Source organism: Macrotis lagotis, chromosome 1, assembly GCF_037893015.1.
Source record: "Macrotis lagotis isolate mMagLag1 chromosome 1, bilby.v1.9.chrom.fasta, whole genome shotgun sequence".
Lineage (NCBI taxonomy): Eukaryota > Metazoa > Chordata > Mammalia > Peramelemorphia > Peramelidae > Macrotis > Macrotis lagotis.
In genome coordinates, this window is record NC_133658.1 from 678202908 (window position 1) to 678228554 (window position 25647).

Consider the following 25647-nt stretch of genomic DNA (forward strand, 5'->3'; position numbering starts at 1 on the left):
TCAGTCATCGTTCAAGAGCAAGAAGTATATTACAGAATTTGACACTATATTACTGATAGAATTTGACATTCTGTTTACAAATATTAGATTTAAATAAAATCCAATATGACTTGTAAGCAAGTCACAATTTTTTAGTTTCATTTGTTTTTCTAAGCCTAATCTTCTATGAATCCCCTTCTCCTCACTCTGACCCTCCCAAAAAAACCCCACATTTTTTTATATTTGTTAAAGACTTCAAGAATGACTTTTAAACAAAAAGGAAAATACAAATCTGTTAAATGTTCAAAAGTTTAGACCTCAATATAAAGTAGGAGCATATAACTGAAAGAAATTTTTTAAATATAAGTCAAAAATCTTGGATATTAACCTTATAATCTACAAATAACGAATCACTGCTGACATGATCTCTATTCATAAGAATGTCTTGTCTTATCCTGTTAAAGCCAGATGAATTGGAAATTTCTTTTTTGAAAAAGAAAAATATTTTCCACTTAAAATCAGTATGGAACATTTCAAAATTAAATGACAGCATGAGATTTGTGCTTTGCTTTGTAACAGAACTTTTATTTTATAATGCACGTTAAACTTTTGGAGTAATTTACAGAGTAGCAACAAGACTAACAAGGTCTGTTTAAGAGGAAAAACAGCTTATCAAAATAACAAACCTCCAAAAATTAAGGCTATTAGAATACAGATCAAACAAATTCAAAGCTTTTTTTGGTAAAGAATTTGCAAAAATAAAATTAGTTATAGGATACATCTCAAAACTATGGAAACTAAGATTTTTCATATATGTTAAAACATCAAATTGAATCTGGTTTGTTTTAACAATTATAATTTATTTCCCAATGCTCATTTTTTAAGTTTAAAGCAACCAGACATTGGTAATTATTTCTATGGATGCCAACATTGTTACATGCATTTAACAGTAAATGGTAAATAAACAGCATGATTGACAGTCTTCCAAAAACCCTCTTTGGCTTCTATGGCAAGCAATGATTAACTACTAATCAAAGTAAAAAAAAAAAAACTTAGAAGGGAAAAGGCTTTCTCTATTGGATAATAATTTAGACAATTTATGTTTAATCTGAACAACTCTTGTTTCCCTTCCAAAAAAAAATAAATGGTAATTAAAGACGGGGAAAATTCTAGCAGCCTATGACAAAGATCAGTTTGAAAGAAGATTTTATAGAATCGTTAAAATAAAAATACTACATTCAAGTGTGTTTGGCTTCATAATAATTTATTATGCATAATCCATCCGTTTAGGAGGAAACCCCAAAACTCAATTTGAGAAGCCATCTTGAAATTTGTTCTCCACAAAGAGATCCTGCTTTAAGACCTCCTTCTAAATCAGTGACAGTGTGGACAACCTTGGAAAAACATCTTGCACAGGTACTTCTGTGCCCAACAGGTGTGATTGTAAGGAAGGGGAAGAATAAAATCTAAGAGGGGGAGAAAAAAAGACTAAAAATCAGTCTAGGATGAATGGCATAATTATCATACTAAGTAATCCAAAGATTTTCATGGAAGGTTAAATACTTAAAACTAGAAACACTTTTCTGTTGCATCTATTTTTAAAGGCTGCAATTTAAAAACCAAAAATATTGACTCTTACTTCCTATGTAATCATATCCTACCTACACATGCTTTAGCTCAGCAAATCAGTTAACAAGATTCAATTTTTCTTCTTGCTCTTACCAAAGAAACACATTTTCTATATACAGAATTGAATTCAAACAATAAAATTTAACATTCTTTTAAAAGCTAGGATAGCTTTGAGATACTCAAAAAAACCCAATCTGTAATTAGAATAAGAGATAATAATTCTAAAACCTAAACAAGTATAAGAAAATAATGTATCCAAAACAATATAATGAATTAAAGATTCATTTAATTTCATGTTCTTTTTTCTCAAGAATCACTGAATATATTTAGACAAAGCTTCCATACAAACATGTAAAATATCAACTGAGCATTAACACCATTAAACCCATTAGAACTTCACTATCAAGTTAAGCAGGTGGAAGACAAATGAAATCATATTATAACCAGGCATAATTTCCCTTCTGATTAGATTAAATGATATTTAAAGTGCCTTCTAATTCTAGAGTCTATGAATGAATCAACATCTTGTCTTTCCTGAATTAAATTCCATAGTTTAAAAAATACTTAGAGATTCTAAGGCACTTATCAAAAAAGGCATCAAAAACGTCTTTAGGGAAGAAAAATAGATTGAAAAGGACATTCTCAAAGGAAGAATACTTAGGAAAACATGTTATCAAGCTGTCTGAGTTGGAAACATTAAAATGATCATTGACACAAGGCCTAATTGGCGCTCTAAAGCTAACAGTTCCAAATACCATTTTTTCATTCAACCTTTGTAATAAGCAACTAACCTGCAAAATAATTAAAATGTTTTAACATATACGGCATCCACTAAACCTTTATAATAAGCAACTAACCTGCAAAATAATTAAATTGCCCCCCAAAAACCCAAATCTTACAGGAATCAAATTTACCAATGCACTTCACCTTTTACATCATATCAAAACATTTTTCACTATAGCAGAAGAGTATAATTAAATTACTGCAGAGCACCAAATGCCTTTAAGGGTGCTATTTTCTTTCAGTTTCAGGGACATGGATAAATCCATGCTCCCAAATGTAAAACTACAAGAAGAAACTTGTTCTAATTGAGTTTCCAAAAACGTAGGAAAGACAGAAAAGTTTTAACCGGTGAGCAATCTTTATGGAAGCATATGCAAGTCTGCATCGGTGATTAAAAAAGTAGACCTTGTGAAACACATCTGAATTGTAAAACTTTCTTCCAAAAAACAACAGTTTCTTTAAACATCGACACAAGGGATATATATATATATATATATATATATATATATATATATATATATGTGTGTGTGTGTGTGTGTTAATATATTATATATATATATATATATATTATATATATATATATATATAGGTTCCTCGATGTCATCTTTAAGTCACTAAAGCATCAACAAGCAAAGCTTAAGATATATATATTATATATATATAATATATATATGAAATTTGTAAATATATAAACTTATAAAACCAGTCATGGCTGTCTTGCCTTAAATAAAGCCGAGAATCAGGCCAGCATGGTCAAGTGTAGAGTCCCCTTCCCCTGGGGCGTACTCTGTTTCTCACTAAAAGTGACTTACCGACAATCCTTGAGCCATATCGCGATCTTTTCATTTGGAACGTTTCCTAAGGAACCAAGAGTAGGGGAGGCAGACCATCAGTAATGAGATACTTCCCGTCCAATGAGACAGTCCCAAACTAGTCTTAATTAGACCCAATTAGTTGCGCATCAAAATGAAGCATTAAAAAGCCCGTGGGCTCCCCGAGGTCAGGGCCGGACTTTTGTTTACTCCGAGCCCACAGCGGACCAGAGGGCAGCCCAGGCATTCTGCGGCGCCCGGGGCTTTTTCCAAGCTTCCCGCCCCCACCCTTTCTCCTTCTCCTCCCAGGGTGGCCTCCCCGAGCCGGGGCGGGAGTGTGCGGAGGGGGTCCTGCGCGGGCGCCCCCTCCCCGGCAGGGCCGGAGGCCCCCGCCCGCGCGGGGCCGGGCCTGACCTCGCTCGGCCGCCGGGGGCAGCTTGTCCCCCGCCGGGTCCTCGTCGTCCTCGTCGTCGTCGTCCTCCTGCGTGGCCTCGGTGGAGAGCTCCTCCGTCTCCGACGCCTGCCAGGAGTCCCGGCACTTGGCCCAGGCCTTCCTCTTTCGGCTCGCCACTTGCCACTCCAGCACCTCCTCCTCCGACGCGGACGCCGCCACGGCCGAAGGCTTCTCCATCCCGGCCCCGGGGCGCGCCGGGGGCTCGGCCCGAGCGGCCCCCGCCCCTCCGCCGTCAACCTGGCAAAGACGGGCCCCGGCGGGGGAGCCCCCGGCCCTGCTGTCAGAGCGGGGCCGGGAGGGGGAGGAGAGGGAGGAGGAGGAGGCGGGAGGGAGGGGCGGGGGAGGGAGGGGGCTGGCGGGAGAAGCTTCCCATGAAGCCGGCAGCGAGGCTCCGCCCCCACCCTCGCGCCACGCCCCCTGGGGTGACGCGGCGGCGGCGGCCCGGGCTCGTGCGGCCCCGGGGGCGGGGCCGGCGTCTGCGTCGGCGCGCCCCTCCCCGGCGTCTCCACGCCCCTTTCCGGTGCGGTATAAAAGGGCGCGCGTGCGCCGAAGGGAGGGAGCGCCGGCCCGGCCCCCGCCCCCGCCCCCGCGCGGACGCCAAACTGGCGGAAAAGCTGCCCTGGATTTCTGCTCTGACTCGAAGAATGAGGAAGCCCGGGCCCGGGGGTGCTAAGTAGCTTATCCGCGATTTCATGGAAATGACCGAGCCGGGAGTGGAGCCGCGGCGTGCCGACCCCAGCCCCGCCGGTCGGGGCGCCTTCACCCCGGGGAGGCGAGCGGCCCATGCCCTGCCCGCCCCCCCCGCAAAATCATCCTCCTCTCGCCCAGCAGCTTAGGGCGCCTAAAATGCCCCCCTTTGTTTCCACTTCTGTTCGCCCTTTGTAGCCCGGAGATTTATTTAACTTATTTAACTGGGGGTGCACCGGTGCGTCGTGTTTCTGGCCGTTGTCCGACTTTCTAAATCCGGAGTTGCCCCGACCTCTATCCTTTTTTTTTAAGGTCCTTATTTAGTTTAATATTTATTCTCTTTTTGTATAAATAATTTTTTTATACATTAATAAAATATTCTTGTTTAAGAGTAAACAGAATACCCCCCCACAAAATATAGACTCGCTTGAGCGATAAATAAAAAGGAGAGATAAAATTAAAATAAAAAAATAATAGTAATAATTGTAAGTATTTTCAGGTCTTTTGAAGGCAATGGGGTCAAGTGGTTTGCCCAAGGCCACACAGCTAAGTAATTAAGTGTCTGAGGTCGGATTTCAATTCAGGTCCTCCTGACCCCAGGACCCGAGCTCTATCCGCTGCACCACCCTGGAACAAGCAAAGGAGATGGGGTTTCATAGCAATCATCTAAAGATTCTTAAGCACATCTTTTTTTTTTTTGCTGGAATAAGCAAAACAGATTTCGAAAGTATTACCAGCTGCTGATCTAAAAGCAGATACAAGGTTAAAATGAAGCAATTCCCATTCCCCTAAACTTTACAACTAACCTGAAAAATATTGTTTTCAAATTTTTCTACTGATCCAATGACTAACTTCTGAAGGACAAGTTGTCACATGTGTTGGTGCGTTTTGAATTAAAATTGATTTTTCCATAAATATATATTTATATAAATATATATATATATATAAATATTTTTGGTGACAATGGTTTTAAATACGCTCTAGAACAGTTGGAATATTTAAGTTGGAATGTTTAATTACAAATCAGTCAAATTTTCATGGTGACACTAGTTTTAAATATGCTCAGGAACAGCGTTGGAATGGTCAAGTTGGAACATTTAACTTTAATTAAAAATCAGTCAAATTTAGTTTTATTGAGTGTAAAAGAAAAACTCGGTTAAGAAAATTTATAAGAACACGGTTTTGTGTAGAATACTACATGTGAAATGTCACAAGCCCTCAAAGTCTCATTTGTGAATTATTCAAGTAGTTTCTAACCTGGTTTTCCAAGTTGCACTTTCTCCCACCTCAAAATAATCCTGACAAATCCGAGCTCCAAAGATTTTTGATTTAGTCAGTATGAGCATTTTGTACTGGCCAACCTTGTTTCTATAACAGACTTTATCTGAGCTTCCCAGACCTAATTTTTCTAGTAAGTTCCAGTTCCACATCAACTGCTTGCTAGATAGTTTCACCTGGACATGTCCCACAAAGTCAACATGCCCAAAACAGAACATATCTTTATCCCTAGCTTCTCTTCCAAACTACCATCTAAATAGCTACTTTCACTTGAAATCCTGTTGGTATTCTCGGTTTTGCACTCTGCCTCACCAGGCCATATCCAATTTCTTTTGGATTTTTGCCTCCAAAATATCATTGCCATTATCTCTATCTACTCACTTGACAACCACCTTAGTTTATACAAATCTCATCACCTCTCTCACCTGTATTATTGTTTTTCAATCTCCTTTCCCAATCATCCTTCATAGAGCTGACAAAATCATCTTCCTATTGCATAGATCTTCCTTTGTTGCTTTCCGTTTCAAGAAGTTTCCCTGGTTCTCTACTGTATCCAAGACAAAATAAACCTACCTTGTCATTTAAAGCCCTTCAATATCAAGCTCCAACCTCCTTTGGAGAAAATTTTCACGTTACTCCTTTTTATACATTATATGTTTTAGCCAATCGGCCTATTTGCTTAATTTCTACAAAGGCTTAGCTTAGGGCAGCTAGGATGGTGCAATGGATAGAGTCCTGAGCCTGTAGATATGAGAACTGAGTTAAAAATTGGCCTCAGACACTAGCTGTGTGACCCTGGGCAAATCATTTCACCCTGTTTGTCTATAAAATGAGCCAGAAAAGAAAATGACAAATCACTCCAATATCTTTGCCAAGACCCAAATGGAATCACAAAGAGTTGTACATGATTGAAACCACAATTAAGGTTCATCCCAGGTGTCCTGTACCCACAGGAAGCCTTTCCTAATGCCCCTAAATTATTAGTGTTCTTCTCTTCATAATTTTATTTTTTTATTTACTTATTTAAGTATTGCATCTTATGCAATATCCTTGAGGGCAGGGGTTGTATTATTGTTTTATTTTGTGATCCCAGAACCAAGCACAGTGCCTTACAAGCAGTAGGAAATTGAAAACTGCTTGTTGAATCAAATTATTTAATTATTCTTCAATCATATAGTCACCAAGATGGAAAGATGAAGATGTGTATTTATTTTTGTATCTAGATATATCTATGTATCTAGATATATCTATAACAAGAAATATATTCCCTCATACACACACACACACACACTTTAGGGAAAGAAAATGATGGTGGTTGATGCTGGAAGAAGAAATAGGACACTAAGAGCAAATTTTACTTCCAAACTTTACCTGCATAACCTATCTACTTCTACCTTATCCCACAACATTCCTCCACTAGCACTAAAGACAGACCCTCACTGTTCTTACAACATAGTACATACTTCCTGATTTCCATCTTGTACCTTTGTTCATGCTATTTCCTAATTATATACCAATTCCTATACTTGAATGACTCTGGATAAGTTAGTCTTAAACTCAAGCACATTTTGATTTTAAACTTCTAAATGATGAGCAGTCGTTTTTCACTGTTCATTTTAGCAATTACCATATTGAATACTGTGATGTTTCTGAGCAACAGGTTAAGAATATACCACAGCCTTGAAGAGCAATTAGGAACTCTGCCCAAATTGCTATAAAACTCTGTATACCCTTTGATCTGGTAATACCATACCGCTACTAGGGCGAATACTCCAAAGAGATTATAAAAAAAGGGGAAAAGACCACATGTACAAAATATTTATAACAGCTTTTTTGTAGTGGCAAAAAATTGGAAATTGTTGAATATAAATACTATGGAATACTAACTGTAAAGAAATTTTGAGCAGGTAGATTTCAAAAAAAACTGGAAGGATTTACATGAAGTGAAGCTGAATGAAGTGAGCAGAACTAGAACATTGTACATATTAATAACAACATTGTGTGATGATCAACTATGATAGACATAGTTCCTCCTCTTAGCAGTTCAATGAACAAAGACTTGTGATGGAGCATGCCAGACATATGCAGAGAGAGGACTATGGAATGTGAATACAGACAAAAGTATTCTGTTTTCACTTTTTTAAATTTTATTTTGTTTTTTCTTTCTCATGATTTTGTTTCTCTTCTGTTCTGATTCTTATTTCACAACATGACTAAGACAGAAATGTTGTAAACATGGTTGTACATGTATAACCTGCCTAGGGAGAAGAGAGGGAGGGAAGGAGGCAGGAAAAAAATAAAATTAAAAAGCTACTTCAGTATTTTTTAAAAAAAAGAATATACCTCAGTCACAATGAAGTAAAGCAGATTAACATAACAGGAATAGTTTTGTTTTATCAATTGTAAATATGACAAATGGCATCCTCTTAAAAATAAAGGTAAGACAATTTAAGCATATTAGAAAGCATATTTAAACACAATTTATTAATAAAATTAATAGTTATTAATAAATGATAATTATTAAAACAAATTGGTAATGATGCATTATACTGGTTTCTCATTGGTAATTTTCAAATCTTCCATAAAAGCAGGATAGATATCTTGGATTATTCTAGAAATCCTATCACCATAGAGTTAGAGATCAAAAGAATCTTGGAGGACATGTACTCCAACTCCCTAATTATACAGATGAAGGAATTAAAGGCTGCAGAAGTCAACTAACTCAAAGTCACAAGTGATAAGTGACAAAAAAGGGATTCAAACTCAGGTCCTCTGACTCCAAATCCAGAGTTCTTTGCATTGCATTGCACTGTACTGTCTCACACATGATTACTATAACATACATCTATAGTTAATATTATTTATTATTAACATTAGAGGTGGCTAGATGGACCAGTGGATAGATCACTGAGCCTAGGATCAGAAAGTCCTGTGTTCACTAACTGTGTGAACTGGGCAAGGCCCTTCACACTTAGTTTTCTTATCTGCAAAATAATAATGATTTTTTTGAGATAATTTGAGATAATAAATGAGAAAAATATAATTTTAATTGATAATTTTAATAGTTACTGTGATAAAAGAAAAAGAAATACATGTTATCCATCTCTTAGTGTTGTGGCATGCCATTCCAAGATCTATACTGCAAATCATTCCTTTTTTGGTAGATCCTTCCAGAACTTGTGCTTAGCTGGCATAGCCTACAGCCTTCAGAAGCAAAAGGATACAACTTGAGTAAAAATTCATGAAAATGAAGTTTCATTTAATGAATTAATCAATAAGTATTTATTAAGCACTTAATGTCTGCCAGGCATTGTCTTAACACTAGAGAGGCAAAACGAGGCAAAAGGTACTTTCTGCCCTTCCTTAAGTGTGAATAAATTTAAAAAAACCTGATAATAAATAAAAACATTTATCCTGGTGCATTTCTCTTGCTCTCTCCTTCAACCCCATCTTAAAACAAATAAAAAAACTATTTTGAATAGGTAAATTTATCATTTAAATGGAGATATTTTTGAGTGAGTCATTGAAAACACAGTACAAACCTTTCCTCATTCACCAGTAATGCATTTTAAAATAAAGCCAAAGTGAATAAGACTTGGCAAATCTAAAGTTGGACAAAAAGGAGACAGATCAGAATAACTCCTAGACTTTGGATTTGGTCCTGGTAAACAATTTCTTGCTGTTACCTGACAGCCTTTTCTTTCTTACATCTAGCTGAAAAGTACATCTCTTTCACACAGGTAAGGTCCAGAAGGTTAAAGTTCAAAATGAGAGGTTTCCAACTTAATATTAGGGTAGAAAATTGATAAATGGTATAAGGGGAATTAATAATTCTAACCAAATAACATTTATATTAATAGTAAGAGATATGGCCCATTATTTTTAAATCAAAACCTATAATTTCTGAAAGGTATAAATCTAAAAATCCTGTTGACTGATTGAGTACTCATATAAAGAAATAGTGATAATCACAAGCAAATTTTTTTTAGACTAAATTAAATTCACCATATAATCTTTTAAATCTGTTTCTAGGCTGATTAAAGTAAGCAGCATCCTAGAAAAACACCTAGTAAAGTACAACAGAACTCAAAGGGGAAGAAAAGTATAAAAGCAGGGAATTTGAAGTATTTCTTTTAATGAATAAGCAATATTCAATGCAATGGCTTGAAGAACTTTGGATATTATTCCTCTAGACATATATATATATGTATATATATGTGTGTGTGTGTGTGTGTGTGTATAAATAATAGTAATTTTATATGATTTGTATCCTATTCTACTCTAGAATAAATGTCACACTTTGTGAATTCAAAAGAATTACCCAACAAAATGATAAATGACTACATATCTAGGATTTCTTATAGATCTGATGACCTGAGAATAAAGAAGAGAAAACACAGACTCTGGACATTTTCTCTGACTTTTTGTCATCTACTAGGAAAGCCTGGAGCTTTCAACTCAGGACTTCAGATATCCTTAAAGCTATCCTTACCACGAGTTCTACCAGAACATTTGATTGCTGCTACACTTTGAAGACGACTATAACAGTGATAGTCTCCATAATCTATAATTTAGGGTAGCTAATGGTGTGGATAAATAAGAGCACTGGACCTAATCTGACCTCAGACACTGAACAAGTCACTTAATCCTGACTGCCTCACATCCAGGACCATCTCTAGTCATCCTGATTCATATCTAGTCATCAACCCAGATGACTGAAGGAGAAAGTGAGGCTAGTGATTTAGCATAGCACGAGCTCACTCATATCCAACTCACATGCAAGGCATGCTATCCACTACTTGATGTCATGGTCTTCTTTTAGAACAAAAGAAAAACAGCAAGAATATGATCTAATCAAGGGTCCACCTGGGATTTCCGTTGTCAGGTTAGTAAGTACTAGAAAGTATAGACCCTATCATCAAATACCAGGGGGTAACTAGTTGACACAGTGGATAAATCTCTGGGCTTGGAATTAAGAAAACCTGAATTCAAAGCCAAACTCAGACACTAACTGTATGACCTGGACCTTGTTTGCCTCAGTTTCTTCATCTGTAAAATGAACTGGAGAAAGGAAATAGCAAACCACCCCAGTTTCTTTGCCAAGAAAACCTCAAATGGGGTCACAAAGAGTCTGATGTGACTAAAATGATTGGATAAGCAACAATATCATCAAATACTAGGTATGCAAATACTCTCCCTGGTCACCCTGCAAGCTATTCCTTTCCGCTAGCCATGGTAACAATTTATTGGAGGTGAAGGGAATGAAAATGCCTTTGTTTGAAGACTAATCTGAGTATGGACGCTTTAGGGTCATAACAAACAAACATATCTCCTGCTGTAGTTAAGAACAGAGTAGAATAGTCTTGTTTCCCACATACAAAGCCTCTATTTTTTTCCTTACAGTCATTATTTTCAAATGATTAAAGTAGTATCCATACTGCTTGCAAGACTTTTTTCATCAGAGCATGATAATAATCCCTAACTATTTTAATGCTGCCTTTAAAGTACAAACACAATCTAATGCAACTTAATAGGATTTGGTATTTAATCACAATCAAAAATTGTTTTCATAGCCTGAAGAAGGAGGTATTTTTTGAAACTAAGTTTCAAAACAAAATAGAAAGCTAATGCAAACCTAATTGCAAACTCTTAAGAGACAAAAGCAAGTAGATTCCAGTTGATGGAATCATTTATCTCAAATGTTAAGGTTTGAAACATGCATGCTAATCAAACAACTCACAGTCAAGTATATTAATAGAGTAATCTTAAATGAAAAGAACAATAGGTTAAAGGTCAGTCTACAGGTTGTTTTGTTTTACTAATTTTTTAATAGCTCCTGAGTTAGTCTCTCCAAAAACATTTTTTTAAATTAAGCTGACACTTCACATGATTTGTTATAATTGAAATAGTTTTGAAATTAAATTTAAAGAAACACTATAAGAATAAGAGTTATTGAAACAAAGAGATCATTAAAAATTCCTTGTCACAGAAAAATTTTTATTCTGCTGCATTAGTACATATTTAAGGAAGTCTTAATTCACTAATTAGAGACAGTAGACGAAAACCATTATAATGGTACAAATACATATTCCAATGTCATTTGATCAACAAAACACCACAAAATGACCAATTTATAGACTGAAATTTCTAATTTTTGTCAAGAAGCCATTTCATACTCATTATAATGTTGGCCATAAAAAATTGTAAAAGATTTTTTGTATTCTTAAGGAATACAAGGAATTATTAAGGAAGAAGTCTGTGGGCTTTTAAATTAAAAAAAAAACAACACCAAACTTATTTCATGGTTTCCTCTCTCTCTTAACTATAGGATAAATTCAAGTGGACTCTGGAAAACTAACACTCTTAATTCTGATGAAGAAATTCTTAAACTATCTGGTAACAGGTTTTCTACAATACACTAGTTTTTGGTTCACTGGACTGTTAAACTGACCCTTAGATCCTCCATATGTTGCTGGACTCTCTCAGCCTCTTCATGTTATATATTTTACTATCTTTTCTGCCTCTTTCATTTCTTCTCTTCATTTCCTACATAAATCCCCGTCAAATATATTCCGTTTCATATGGTGTAAAGATAGTGATATCCTACAATGGGAACACACTTGTGTTGTCAACATTTCCAGGTTCAATAGGAGCCTCAGTGTTGTCCTTTTATGTAAAAAACTCCAGTTTTCTAATCTTGTCTCTGGTGTGAGTTTTGCTCCAGTCTCAACATTCTTCCTTTACAACTGTCCTTAACTGTGGGTCCTGCTCAATGCAAGAAGCCCTACTTATTACCTCTGTTTCACTGTTCTCCCTTCTGTCTGATTTGCCATTGACCACTACTGAGGCTGGTTCTGTTTTTCAGTGAATCAAAGGTTCTTCCAACTTTTGTTCTAAAATGACCTTTAAGCTTAGAGTATATTGAACTATGAGAGGATTCAGAATTTTCATAAAGGTACCTGATAAAGTGAATAGAATATCTGGAGGTAAGAAGACTTGTGTTCAAATTCCACCTCAGACATCTAATAGCTTTGCTATTTTAGACAAGTTACATAACCTTCATTTGCCTCAGTTTCCTCAATTGTAAAATGGAGATAATAAATGTGCTTCCAGGTTATTGTATCAAATGAGATAATAGTTGTGAAGCACTTACTATATAGTAGGCAATATACTAACTGGTTAATTATTTATTATTATTATTATTATATTTTATCAGTATGGGAAATTCTTTTTTTTTAGGTTTTTTGCAAGGCAAATGGGGTTAAGTGGTTTGCCCAAGGCCACACAGCTAGGTAATTAAGTGTCAGAGGTCAGATTTGAACTCAGGTACTCCTGTCTCCAGGGTGGGTGCTCTATCCACTGCACACCTAGCTGCCCCCAGTATGGGAAATTCTTCAGCAACACATTTATGATTTAGTAGATAATCTTTAGTTTGTTGCTTGAGATGCACATATTTTTGTGATTTGCTCAGGATTACACAGCTAATAAATAGAAAAAGTGGGATTTGAAGACTCAATCTCCCTAATTCCAGGTTCAGCATTGGATGATTATAGGAAGGAAGGTAGGAAGGAAGGAAGGAAGTAAAGAAATGTATTGTGTTAAGCAATAGGGAAACAAAAGCAAAAGCAAAGTCCTTGCCTTCAAGGAGTCAAGGATATGACTGTTAACTTGGGGCAGAATAACTATTTTTAGATTACTAAGACAAATCTCATGAATACATTCTGAGATAGTTCTAGAACATATATATTGATATTTATCTGATAAATTATTCACAGAATAGTGGGGAATCATAGAAGTATAAAAATTTTTAAAAAATCCCTCCAGCACAGTATTCATGTGGTGTAGCCTGAGCTTAGCTCATTGACGTAGCAGTGGGTAACACATTACAACTAAGCTGTAATTTTTGTTTAAGCTGAAGTTTTTTATATAAGAGGTCAACACTGAGATGATGTTCAGTAGGATGCTTCTGACCAGAGGTCCATCAATGTGATTGGTAGAGTTGGGAAATTTAGAGTATTGAGACATTAGTGGACTTTGAACATGGGCTAATTAGGACATTCATGTGCTAATAGCTGAATAGCTTTAACTGAAAGCAAGCCTTTCTTAAATTCTATATCTTGCCAAAAAATAAAAGGCAGCAGTTGTTTTCACTCAGAGACCTTGGTTAAAATGACCATGAGATATCCAGAGTCACATCCAAACTAAAATTCAACATTTGCAAAAGACTGTCAAGAGTCTCCATTTAGGGGTGGCTAGGTGGCACAGTGGATAAAGCACTGGCCCTGGAGTCAGAAGTACCTGGGTTCAAATCCAGTCTCAAACACTTAATAACTACCTAGCTGTGTGGCCTTGGGCAAGCCACTTAACCCCATTTTCCTTGCAAAAAAAAAAAAACCCTAAAAAAAATAAAAAAGAGTCTCCATTTGATGTTTGAGGATAAATCTAGAAAAAAAGATAATACAGCTCAGCTGAAATCTATTTTGTTATCCCCTTTCCCAGTAATCATACAAAACAGATGTAAGAGGTAAATTTTCCCATCTTCCAAGTCCTTAGCTCCTTGCAATTGAGAAAAAGCTAAGCAGTACAAATACTTTTTTAGAGTGAGAAAAGAAGTACAAATAAATTTTCCAATGAAGAGGATCCCGGACTTTTGTGTCAAAGGAGCAGACTCTCTGACAGATGCTTACCAAGATTGAAAGAACTTGAATATGGACCAAGAGAGGGATTGTGTCCCTCTCTGGGACACACAGAGGATCAGCATCACCAAGTTCATTAACCGCTAGCTACAGGGGAATGGATTTTTCAGCCAAAACAAATCTTGAAGATCAGCTCCCAAGTGAACTGTGTTCTGTATCAGGGGAGGGAGTCCCTACACAGGCGAACCTATAGATCTCTGAAAGATTGACATATATTCAGGGACATGGGATGAAGGTCAGCAGGCGAGGCAGAACTGAGCCTCACCTCTGATTTGGTGCCTACACCAAACTTTGTCTTTGCATTCTCATCATTAGTATTGAACTTTACACCTAGTAGGCACTTAATAAATGCTTATTAATGGATTGGATACATTTGCTTAATATATTAAGGCATCAAATTAGGCAATGACTGAAAATGCATTGACCTCTTTGCTTATTGGCTTATGAATAGATTGGTTGACTGTAACTTACTAATATAATTATAAGTAATACCATCATAGGCACAACAAATATCAACAGTCATTTGATTCTTCCTTGGCAAAATTCATTTTTATCAATAAGAATTGCCTTTGGGGGCAGCTAGGTGGCATGGTGGATAGAGCACAGGATCTGGAGGCAGGAATACCTGAGTTCAAATCTGGCCTCAGACACTTAATAATTACCTAGCTGTGTGGCCTTGGGCAAGCCACTTAACCCCATTGCCTTGCAAGAACTAAAAAAAATAAAATGAAATAAAAAAAAAAGAATTGCCTTTGAAGAAATTTTACAAGGAATTCATGGGAAGGAGTAGACTTGGTTGGTTTAGCCTATGAATCTGCTACAGGAGATCTTGCCTGAAATATAGCCATTCTTTTTAGGCTTAATCTATATCCAAAAATTTGGTATAAAGTAGGAGCAGAATTGTTTTCACTTACTTTTTTTTTTAAAGCTGGAGTTTTTTTATATAAGAGGACAACACTGACAGGATGTCCAGTAGGCTGCTTCTAGCAAAGAAGCAAAATTAATTACAAAGCAGCTAAATTAATAAAAACACAAGGATAAGAACAGCAATGAGGAAATTTGTTTGTAATTCAAAATGTATGATAATTTTCCAAGATTAAAACAAGTAATTAATACCTTGAAAGACTCAACTGAAGTCCTTCTCCTCTCAGTACCATGCCCCCTCATCCCACCCCCAATCTGGAAGAGTATGTAGAGGACGTGTCCCTACTTAGATTAATTTATTTAATTGATGCTTCTATCAATGGTCAATGTTTCAGAGAAATCCTACTCCATAATAATAATAATAGTAATACCACTAATAATATCACAAATAATTATTATTGCTGATGTTTATTTAATAATGTTATTTAATAATAGTTCTCTTTAAGGCATATTTAATTCTATTTTAGGTTTGAATAACCCTACAATATGCAAGAAGTAGAAGTATGTGTTAAAATATAAATACAGACTTCTATATTATTTTAGGTATTTAATGGCAAATATCTTATACTTGTATATGTTTTTAAGGTTCGTGAAATGCTTTATATATATATATGTATATATATCTCACATTTAATCCTCTCAACAATCCTGTAAGGGAAGATGTTACCTCCAGTTTACAGATGAGAAAATGAATTCAAAGAGGTGAATGAAGTGATGTGCCCCATTGTGGGGAATGATTACTAAACATCCCATGATTGCTGTATGAAGGGGTCTAGCTTTGGTGAGAATAGAGAGGGAACTACTTTCTAGTTTTCAGTTTTGGAAGAGAAGATGCAGCAGTTTAACCTCTGCTCAGGGTACTAAATAGAGAGTAAGACCCTGGGAAGGAGCCAACATTTTATTCTGTCCCTATTAATAGCTTACTACATTAGAGAATTTGGGGGTATTTCCTCGAATGAGTTTGGTTGAACTGAATTGCTTTACTCTCAAAGAGAGATCTCATTCAATCTATTATGATCTGGTGTATATTCTTATATGTATATTTTCTCTTCTTTCTGTTTTTGTTATCAACTTAGATAAATAGGTTCTTTGGCTAGTTGCTATGTGTATTTTGTTCAGTTTAACCCAATAAAGCTTGTATATCTTCCCATTAAGAAATAACAATCAGATGTGATTTAAACCAACAAATTATATTTCTTAGGCTAATAGTAATTAAGGAAGCAGGTAGATAATACTTCTAACTTGTTATCTCCTCTATCTGAGAATAGAGTGGTCAACCTCCTGCCTCCTTTCCTAGCAATAATCAATGCCTTCCTTAGATAAGGGTTGGGGAAGGAGATGTTAGCGATATCTATTTTTGCTTCCTTGTGAGACAAATTTATATAGATCCAAATGGACAAACATAACCTACACAGAACAACAGAACTTCCATATTACCAACCCTATATAGTTATATGAGATATATAAATTAAATACAAAATATAGGTAAACTTTGAGTAGAAAGCGCTAATAACAAGGGAGAAGCAAAGGGGAGAAGTGACTGAAAATGGTCTTCCTCAGCAGGTGGCACAGAAGCTGGCTCTTGAAAGAAACCCATGGATTCCAGGACTTGAAGGTAAGGAGGGAGAGCAGATCAGGCCTGGGTGCCAGTACAAAGATGGAAGAAAAGACATTCTTGTGGAGGACAGAAAGTAGGCCAATATGTTTATCTAGGCATGCATGTGTCTAGGTAATGCACATGCACACTTATTTATTTTTTTCAGTTATTATTTTTTAAACCTTATATTTTGGTTCCATTAAAGACTTAGAAAATTAATGTGTGCTACTTATTGAATTATTATTTGGTTAAAATACTTCAATTCCTTTTATTTTCCCTTCTATTATTAGAAACTGTCCAATCTGAAGATTCAAATTTCAAATAACATTCCAAGGAAAATAAATAATATATTATGTTCTTATAAACTTAAATCAGTACAAATTAGTTCCAAATTTATATATTACTTCAAGAAACAGAACTGTGACATGATGTTCCTGTGTAATAAAATTCTGGGATAATATTGTTCAGCTATTTGCTTGGGCAGATTTTTAATGAAATGTACAAAACAGTGGGCTAAAATCACGTCTGACAAAAATCTTCATAAATAAAAATTCATGGAATTAAAATCTATCTAGTTAAGACATGTCTGCTTGGCTCATTTTAATACTAGTTTTGTTTTTGGATTCTGGTTCATTTGTAAATGGAAATTGGCAAATCAGGCAAAGTACCAAAGCAGTTAAGTTTCACTCAATTCAGAGAACCTAGTAAAACAGACAACTGATACTTTTAACTGCATAGTACTTAAATTTAGCTGCCAAGAGCTATTTTTAAGAAAAATTTCAAATCCCTGTTTTCCCTATCAGATATTCTTGATTTAGTTTGCACTATAAAAATACTTTTGGATGTCAGTTTAAACTGATCAAAAGAGCTATGGTTTGGCAATGGAAAATTGATGAACCCCTTCCTGCCAGAGCTTTTAGTTTGCCTCTGCAGATTAGTAAATTAAACTCCATTGAAAATCCTTTTTATAATCATCTATTAACAACTAATTTCAAAGAGATTGATGACTGTCAGTGAATTCAATTTTTAATTTTAACATTAAAGATAGGATGTAGTGGACAAACTGTTAGACTTGGAATCAGAAACACTGGATATAGATTTAGATTTGGGAGGAACCTTAGAGTATCTTATCTAATCCCTTCATTTTGTTTAATTTGAATTTAATTTAATTTTCAATTTCAAATTATCTCCTTTCATTCACCTCCTGCACCCTTATTTGAGAAGGCAAGAGATATGAAACACATTATACATATGAAGTCATGTAAAACATAGTTCCACTTTAGCCATGTTCTGAAAAAAAGAATAAGAAAAATAAAGGAAAAAAATTTGACAATTTCTTCCATGCTCCATAATTTGATCATGCTGTCATGCTTTTATAGTGAAAACACGAACCCATTAGTACATGATGTGAGATGTCTGGTCTAGAAACTTCTACCAGACTACTTTCCGGTTTTCCCAAAAGTTTGTATTAAATGATGAGTTCTTGACCCAATAGCTAAGATCTTTGAGTTTATCACTAGCTCATTTTCTTCTTTATATTGTGTACATTACTTGTTCCTTCTTATCCAGTATAATATAGTTTGATATCTGATGTGACTACATCTCCCTTCTTTTACATTTTTTTTATTGATTTCCTTGTAGTCGACCCTTTTGTTTCTCTAGATAAATTTTATTATTATTTTTCTAGCTCTAGGTGGTACTTTTTTTTGGTAGCTTGACTGTTACGTCACTGAATAAGGGAACTAATTATTTTTATTTTTATTATATTGACTCAGCCTACATATGAGCAATAAATAGTTCTCCACTTCTTTAAATCTGTCTTTATTTTATATGAAAAGGGTTTTGTTATTGAGTTCCCTTGGCAAGTAGAATTCAAGTATTTTATGTTTGCAGTTACTTTAAATGAGATCGTTCTATCCTTACTAGGTTTATTGGTAATATATAGAAATGCTAATGATTTGTGTGAGTGTATTTTATATCCTGCAACTTTGCTAAAGTTATTCATTGTGTCACCTAGATTTTTAATCTCACTAGGGTTTTCTTGTACAATATATCTTATACTTATACAAACATATCTGAAAATACTGATAGTTTAGTTTCTTTGCTTATTCCTTCCATTTCTGTTTCTTGTCATATTACTATGGATAGTATTTCTAGCACAATATTGAAATAAGGATGATAAAATGTACATCTTTGCTTCATCCCTAAAAGGCCTTTTAGTTTATTCCCCTTAGATATGCTTACTCTTGATTTTAGACAAATACTATTTATTTTAAGAAAAGCTCCATCTATTTCTATGTTTTGTTTCATTTTACATTTCATTTTACAAATGAGAAAACTAAGGTCCTAAGAGAGAAGAAAAATGGTAGTGGATTCAACCATAGATTGTTACTCCAAATACAACACTTTCCATTTGAAGCTTCTCAGAAATGTACTCTTTTAGGTAATATGACTTGAACCTCTCAGACATAGATTTTTATTATTTAACTATGTGCCAGACACTGTGTTAAGTACTGGAAATAAAAATGAAAAATATAGTTCCTGACCTCGAGGAATTTAAATTCAATGGAGAAAGATAACAAATTTAAAAGGAGCTAAAATTTGTGTGGGAGGAAGGGGATCCATGATGAGCAAAGTGAAAAAAATAAAGCACTAAGAATGGAGGCTGGAGAGAATTGGGCATGATTTGCCTGCAAATTTTCTGATAAGGACTCATCAATTTAAAAATAAGGAGGGGTGAGGTACAGTTAGGTGGTGCAGTAAGTAGAGCACTAGCCCTGGAGTCAGAAGGACTTGAGTTCAAATATGACCTCAGATATTTAATAATTACCTAGCCATGTGACCTTGGGCAAATCACTCAACACCATTACCTTGCAAAAAAAATTATAAATAAAAGAAAAGAAAAGATAATAGCACCTACATCACAGATTAGTTAGGAAGAAAGTAATGAAAAACTTAAATATTAAATAAATTAAAAGTCATTATTAGCTAAATTTTTGGAATTAAGAAAAGTGTAAACATTGTATAAAACAGAAGTTATATTAATGGGGGTAGTTTGGCATGGTAGATAAAGTGTTAGCCTTGAAGGGAAAAAGAAAAAAATTAAAATTCTGTCTCAGACATTTATTAGCTATGTGACCCAAACTTAGGCAAATCATTGACTGAGTCTCAATTTCCTCAACTGTAAAATGGGGTTATTATTACTATTAATAATATAAATAATATTATTAATAATTAATAACATTATTAATAATTAATATTAATAATTAATAATATTGTTAATAATAATTATTAATAATAATAGCTACTTCACAAATTTATCATAAATATCAAATTAGATTATATAAAAGCATTATATAAATGCTTAAGATAATGATAATTTTATATATAATTAAAAGAATAAGCTTGCACTATAGTACAATTCCATTTGTGTATTCAATGGTTATTTATCTTATGCCTAGTAGTAAGACACTATACTAGGTACCAAAAAATGTACAAATAATAAGACACCATCCATAACGTCTAAGAGCTTTAAACTCACTGAAAGGAAGGTTATGTACATAGAAGTTCATGTACATGCAAAAAAAAGTGAGTATATGTGTCAATGTGTCACATTAAGGACAAATGTGTCAAGCAAACAAATGTGAGGATGATAAAATTCCCAAAGACCTATAGAAAAATTTTCCTGCTGTCTAAAACAAGCAAAAATAAAACAAAAATCCTAATGAAGTTGAAAAGACATAATTTAAATAGATGTTTCAGACCACCTGAAGTTGATCATCTTCCTAATGAATTTTGTTCTTGATTTTCCTCTTTTGATTAATAAAATAAACAGTATGATGCACACAAATATATCATATAAATATTATATGTACATTTATATATGTATACACATATCATTGTTTAGATTATTTCTTTCTTCCCGCTTCTACTCTAACACAGGCTAAAAATGATGAAAATCAGAATGAATCAACTACAAGATTTTGAGCAGTTAAGTAATATAGAATATCACATTTATGGTGTTTAGAATTTATAAATAACTTGCCCCACAACCACTCTAAGATAGCACTGTTAGTTATTCTCCACATTCATCCACATTTTAGGAATCAAGAAATTGAGACTGAGAAAAGAGAAATGAATTTCCTACAGGCACTAATTATCAAAATTTGGTGATGTGACAGCATTAGGATTTGAATCTATGTTCCTTAACCCACAAATCAGCATTTTTTCCAATATAGCACAATGGCAAGGGTAAAAAGAATGGATTTTTTATTATGAGGGAAGAAAGCATGGGAAAGGGAAAGATGAAAGGCAACTAAGAGGCTATTAGAGTAATCCAATTATCCAGTTGTGAAGTAATGAAAGCTAGGGTGGAAGTTAAGGAAGTGTAAGAGATGTCCCTTTTTATTGTATTATAAACCATTTCATGCTGAGTAGAGCAGTCTCCCTCTCAAATAGATACAAAGCACTATCTGACATCAATGCATCCTTCCCAACTAGATTATAAACTTCTGGATAGAAGGATCCATGACCTAAACCTACCAAGCATGAAGTTGGTATGTAATAAATATTAATAATTTGTAGGTCTCATGGAAAGATGAGTAACTAAAAATAATGCCCATAATGAAAATTCAGTATTAAGCAAAGGGAAATGATAACCATCAATAGAAACTTAATGGAAAAGTCTATTTGATTGTAACAAATAATAAATACTTATAAAAGTTATTGTGGATTTTTATAACAGAAGAATTCCATTATTTTATTTGGATGAACTGAAACTAAGATTCAGAAGTAAAGTTTTGTAATGGCTAAAATTATTGAAGCTTATTATGAAATTCTTTATACATTTGAAAAAAATCAAGGACTTGTTTATTTTCATGATACAAATACTTCTTTTCTAAACTTCTCATTCCAAGGAATAATTTTCAAAGGACAAATGTGTCAAGCATGACAAATCTATGATCTAAAACTGGGAAAGACCACAGAATCTCTTTAATCCAATCCCCTTATTTAAGAGATGAGGAACTGAGACACAGAGGTGTTGTGACTTACCCAGAGTCATACATACTAAGTGCATCAGGTGGGCTTTGAGTACCAGTCTCCCTGACTCAAAGACTAGTCTCTCTATTCAGTAAACCTGGCTATTTCTCTTGTTATTGTTGAGTTGTATCTCTAAATAAGTGAAGCCAATACTATTTCCTCAAAGTCTGTGATAATAATAGAATAAGATGAATTTTTTTTTACTTTTTTCAGAAGTATGAAGGTAAAGAATTGGAAATAATCTTATAATTGTTTACAACTTAGTGGTTTCTGGAACATTTATAGTTAAACAACATCACATTACTAATTTACAGCATATGTTCTACTTGCTAAAAGGATGAGTTGTTTTTATTATTTGGATAATCCTTGAATATAATTTCCTAATTATGCACTCTCAGTTTGAAGAAAGTTTATGATTTCCAGAAGGTATTAGCTAGAGAAGAAATAAAGACAATCTTCTATGAGGAAATCTTTTACTTTTTTACCTGACTTGTTTGATGATTCTAAAGGAAGAGACAAATACCTGTTTCAAATGAGTTATAACTATATTACCAAGTCAAATATAAAATCAAAATCATCAGTACAAATTTAATAGAGGAAATTCTAAAAAAAAGTAGAGATGACTAGAAGTGAAGCTAGGTTTTACTCATATAAATAGACTCATCTGTAAGAAGATTTCTAGTAACAGATGTGAATTCAGCTTAGTCCAGGTTAAATTGCAATTCTGAATGAGACTAAGAAGTAACAGATGAAACAAAATCTAATTGTATTACTTTCACTTTTAAAAGTAAATTCTATGTTTGTATGTTTCCCCAGTCCTAATCATCATTTAATTATCTTCTCAAAAATCACCCATGAGTCTTTGTTACTTTTTAAGCATAGATACAAGTTAATTACATAACTATACATAGCACTTGTCAGTATTAATACATGCAATACACATTCTTTTACTTTTTAGATTATGAATTTTCTTAGACAAAGAATCAAATATTATACAAAACTTATTTTCTACAGAGTCTAAAGTGAAATGAAAAAGAATTAAATTTCCTTTTGAGGAAAACCATGATTCTTAATCAAAAGTTACATGTATAGGCTTTTCATAAAACATGAAATTATTTAAAATGTAACATAATTGACAAAAAAAGAACTTACCTGCAAAACTGTTCTAAATGGAAAATGAGTTTCTTTCAAATAATGCTTACTGAAAATATGAAAAACTCAAATTATTCAACATGTGTTTATACAATATATAAAGGCTCAAAAATTTCTATTGTCTTTGTGCCTCAGGTTTTCAAAATAATATTTTTGATTTGGCTTTAACTTGTTATTTTTTCATTGTGGCTGAAAAAGGTGGAGCCAGTATTATTTGGTTTATCCACTTTTTTCAAACTGCATGATTTGATTCCAAAACTGATAAAAAGAAAAGTCCCATCTTCCTAACTTTTTAGCAAACCCAAGAAATTTCCAGAACAGTTCAATGGGCTCAAAATTATATAAAATGAGCACATAATTCAAATCATTGCTCTTCAAAAACTGGGATCAAGGAGTGGGAAAATGAAATGAGAGAGTAAGATGATATAAGCAACCAGAAAGGAAAATAAACTAGAAAAAAATGTTCTGTGCTTTGAAATATGCAAGAATAAGCAAGATTGTTGTTTCTGAAAATATTTGCTACATTTTTGAGAAAAAAATAAAGACTCAAAAAAATATTTGGGGACTGGAAGTCAATTGTTGAAAGTACAAATCTAGCACAAGTAAGGCTAGCTGAAAGACTTGCATTTTCAGTAATTTCAAGCTTATCGAATTTAAGATTAGAGACCATATGTAGAGAAATGGGGAAGTGTTGGTTGCAGTGTTCATGTTGTATTTTTACTTTAAAAGCTTATAAAATGTTTTTTAAAAATGGTCCAGTGATCAAATAATGACTTTTAAAATGCTGCAGCAAAATCTGACAGTTTTACTGACTTATTTCATATTGTCCAGAGACTCAAAGGAATTCTTTTATATGAAAATTATTACTTCTTTTCATTTTGCTCTCTTACTTCTGAGACTTTTATGCCATTTGACTTTTAAAATCCTCATGAATGTCTTTATGAGACAGAATTTATGCTCCAAATAAGCATAACTGGCTAGACATCATGCATATTATATAATTTGCATTTTAAAACATTTATAAGTGTGTGACTCAAAAGACAGGGGAACCTCCTATTCCAGTAACAGTTATCAGTGAACTGAATTATGATCAAACATTAAACAAGTTAGTCCTGATCAAATGATTTCATGACCTAAATACTATTGAACTAACTCCAGCATCGTTATTTTGTGAAAATTATACCTGATCACTTAACTTGTTGTCTTTCTTAATGTTTCCAGCAAGGCAATGGACTCCAGTGGTTATTCACAAACACAATTTTGAAATTCTTTTCTTGCTTTCTGGTATATATGTCTCAGTTTAAGGTTTTATCATAAATTGACTTCTACAGTTACTATATTCTATATAGTTACTCACTAATGTTAATTATATTAGAATGTTAAGACGAAGACTGGAAGATTACATCTTTGTATCCTCAATCCCTAACTCAATGTCTTGAACACAGTAGTTGTTTAATAGAGGCATATTGGATTGATTTGATAAAAAATAAATGCATTTTTAAAAATTATGTAGCATCTTATAATGTTTTCCACAAAATTATGTGTTATGTGTTCATTAGGTACTGTTTTTAATATACAAAAAATGTTCTAGAGTGTAAGCTCTAATGAAAAAATAATCTATACTCTAATTGTTTTGGTTAGCACCTAATGGTGTTCCATGTTGATTACTAATAAATATTTTTCATAAAATAATATGTTCTCACTCATTTTTGAAAACAACTGAAAGATATTTATCACCAGACTCCTCACATTCCTCAGAGGAATCTTTTGGTCAGGGACTCTTAGCCTGTGACTCATTAACTTTGTAAATTCTATTTCAGTATAATTTGTTTTCTTTTGTAATCCTATGATTCTAAAAACAGTTTCCTGAAAAGGGTTACTTAAGAATACACCATATATTTTAAATATATTTTATATTTATATTTCATGGCACAAGATTATAAATTTCTGCTTTAAATACACTTTTATAATGTTTTAATACGAGTTGAATAACTTCCATAGATGGAAATTTACTGATATGGTATATATTCAGGTTAAAAAAACTAACAAAGTTAAAACTTGCACCTAGGAAAAAGTGAAGAGAATGCAAAATATTAGAAACAAAGAAACTTATCAACACCAGAATTGTGCAATCAAGGTTTCCTTAGGAAAGAATACCTGGAAGAGGAAAATAGGGAATGTTTCTCTCAATTGTACATTTTGATAATTCTTCCTCCAAAAGAATATTGTGCCTGATTTTTACAAGCTCAGGGTACTGCTTATATTGAAGCATAAATTTAAAAAATGCACATGTATGCAAATAAATACTAGTCTATATATCATGATCCTTTTTTGAACAGAAGAGTATATCATATATTTCTTAATTCCCTACCTTTTGTGTTTGCTCTCAGGATTTGGATTTGTGGTTATTCTTATTAGTTGTTCTCCTTTCTTTTATTTCTCCAGGAGGCAGTATGATATCATAGAAGGAGAACTTGACCCGGAAGCAGCAAGAGAAATACATTTAAGACCTATCCCAAGCATTTGTTTTGTGACCATAGACAAATTATTTAAACCTCTCTGTGCTCCGTATTCCTATGGTAAAATGATGGCTGTAGTACCTATCTTACAACAGAC

General features: G+C 34.1%; 1 protein-coding gene across 2 annotated transcripts in view; it reads right to left on the reverse strand.

Moving 5' to 3' along the window:
- ITPRID2 (ITPR interacting domain containing 2) overlaps positions 1-3908 on the reverse strand; it is a 46059-nt gene extending 42151 nt beyond the window's left edge. Inside the window, exons 1-2 of one of the 2 annotated variants that reach the window (XM_074215567.1) lie at positions 3618-3908; positions 3204-3249 (exon numbers count right to left, since the gene is read on the reverse strand). In XM_074215567.1, the coding sequence (XP_074071668.1) occupies positions 3204-3249; positions 3618-3834 (263 nt within the window). In that variant the 5' untranslated portion in view covers positions 3835-3908. The remainder of the gene's footprint in view (positions 1-3203; positions 3250-3617) is intronic. The other variant, XM_074215566.1, reaches the window with a different exon arrangement.
- Positions 3909-25647: the final 21739 nt, after the last annotated feature.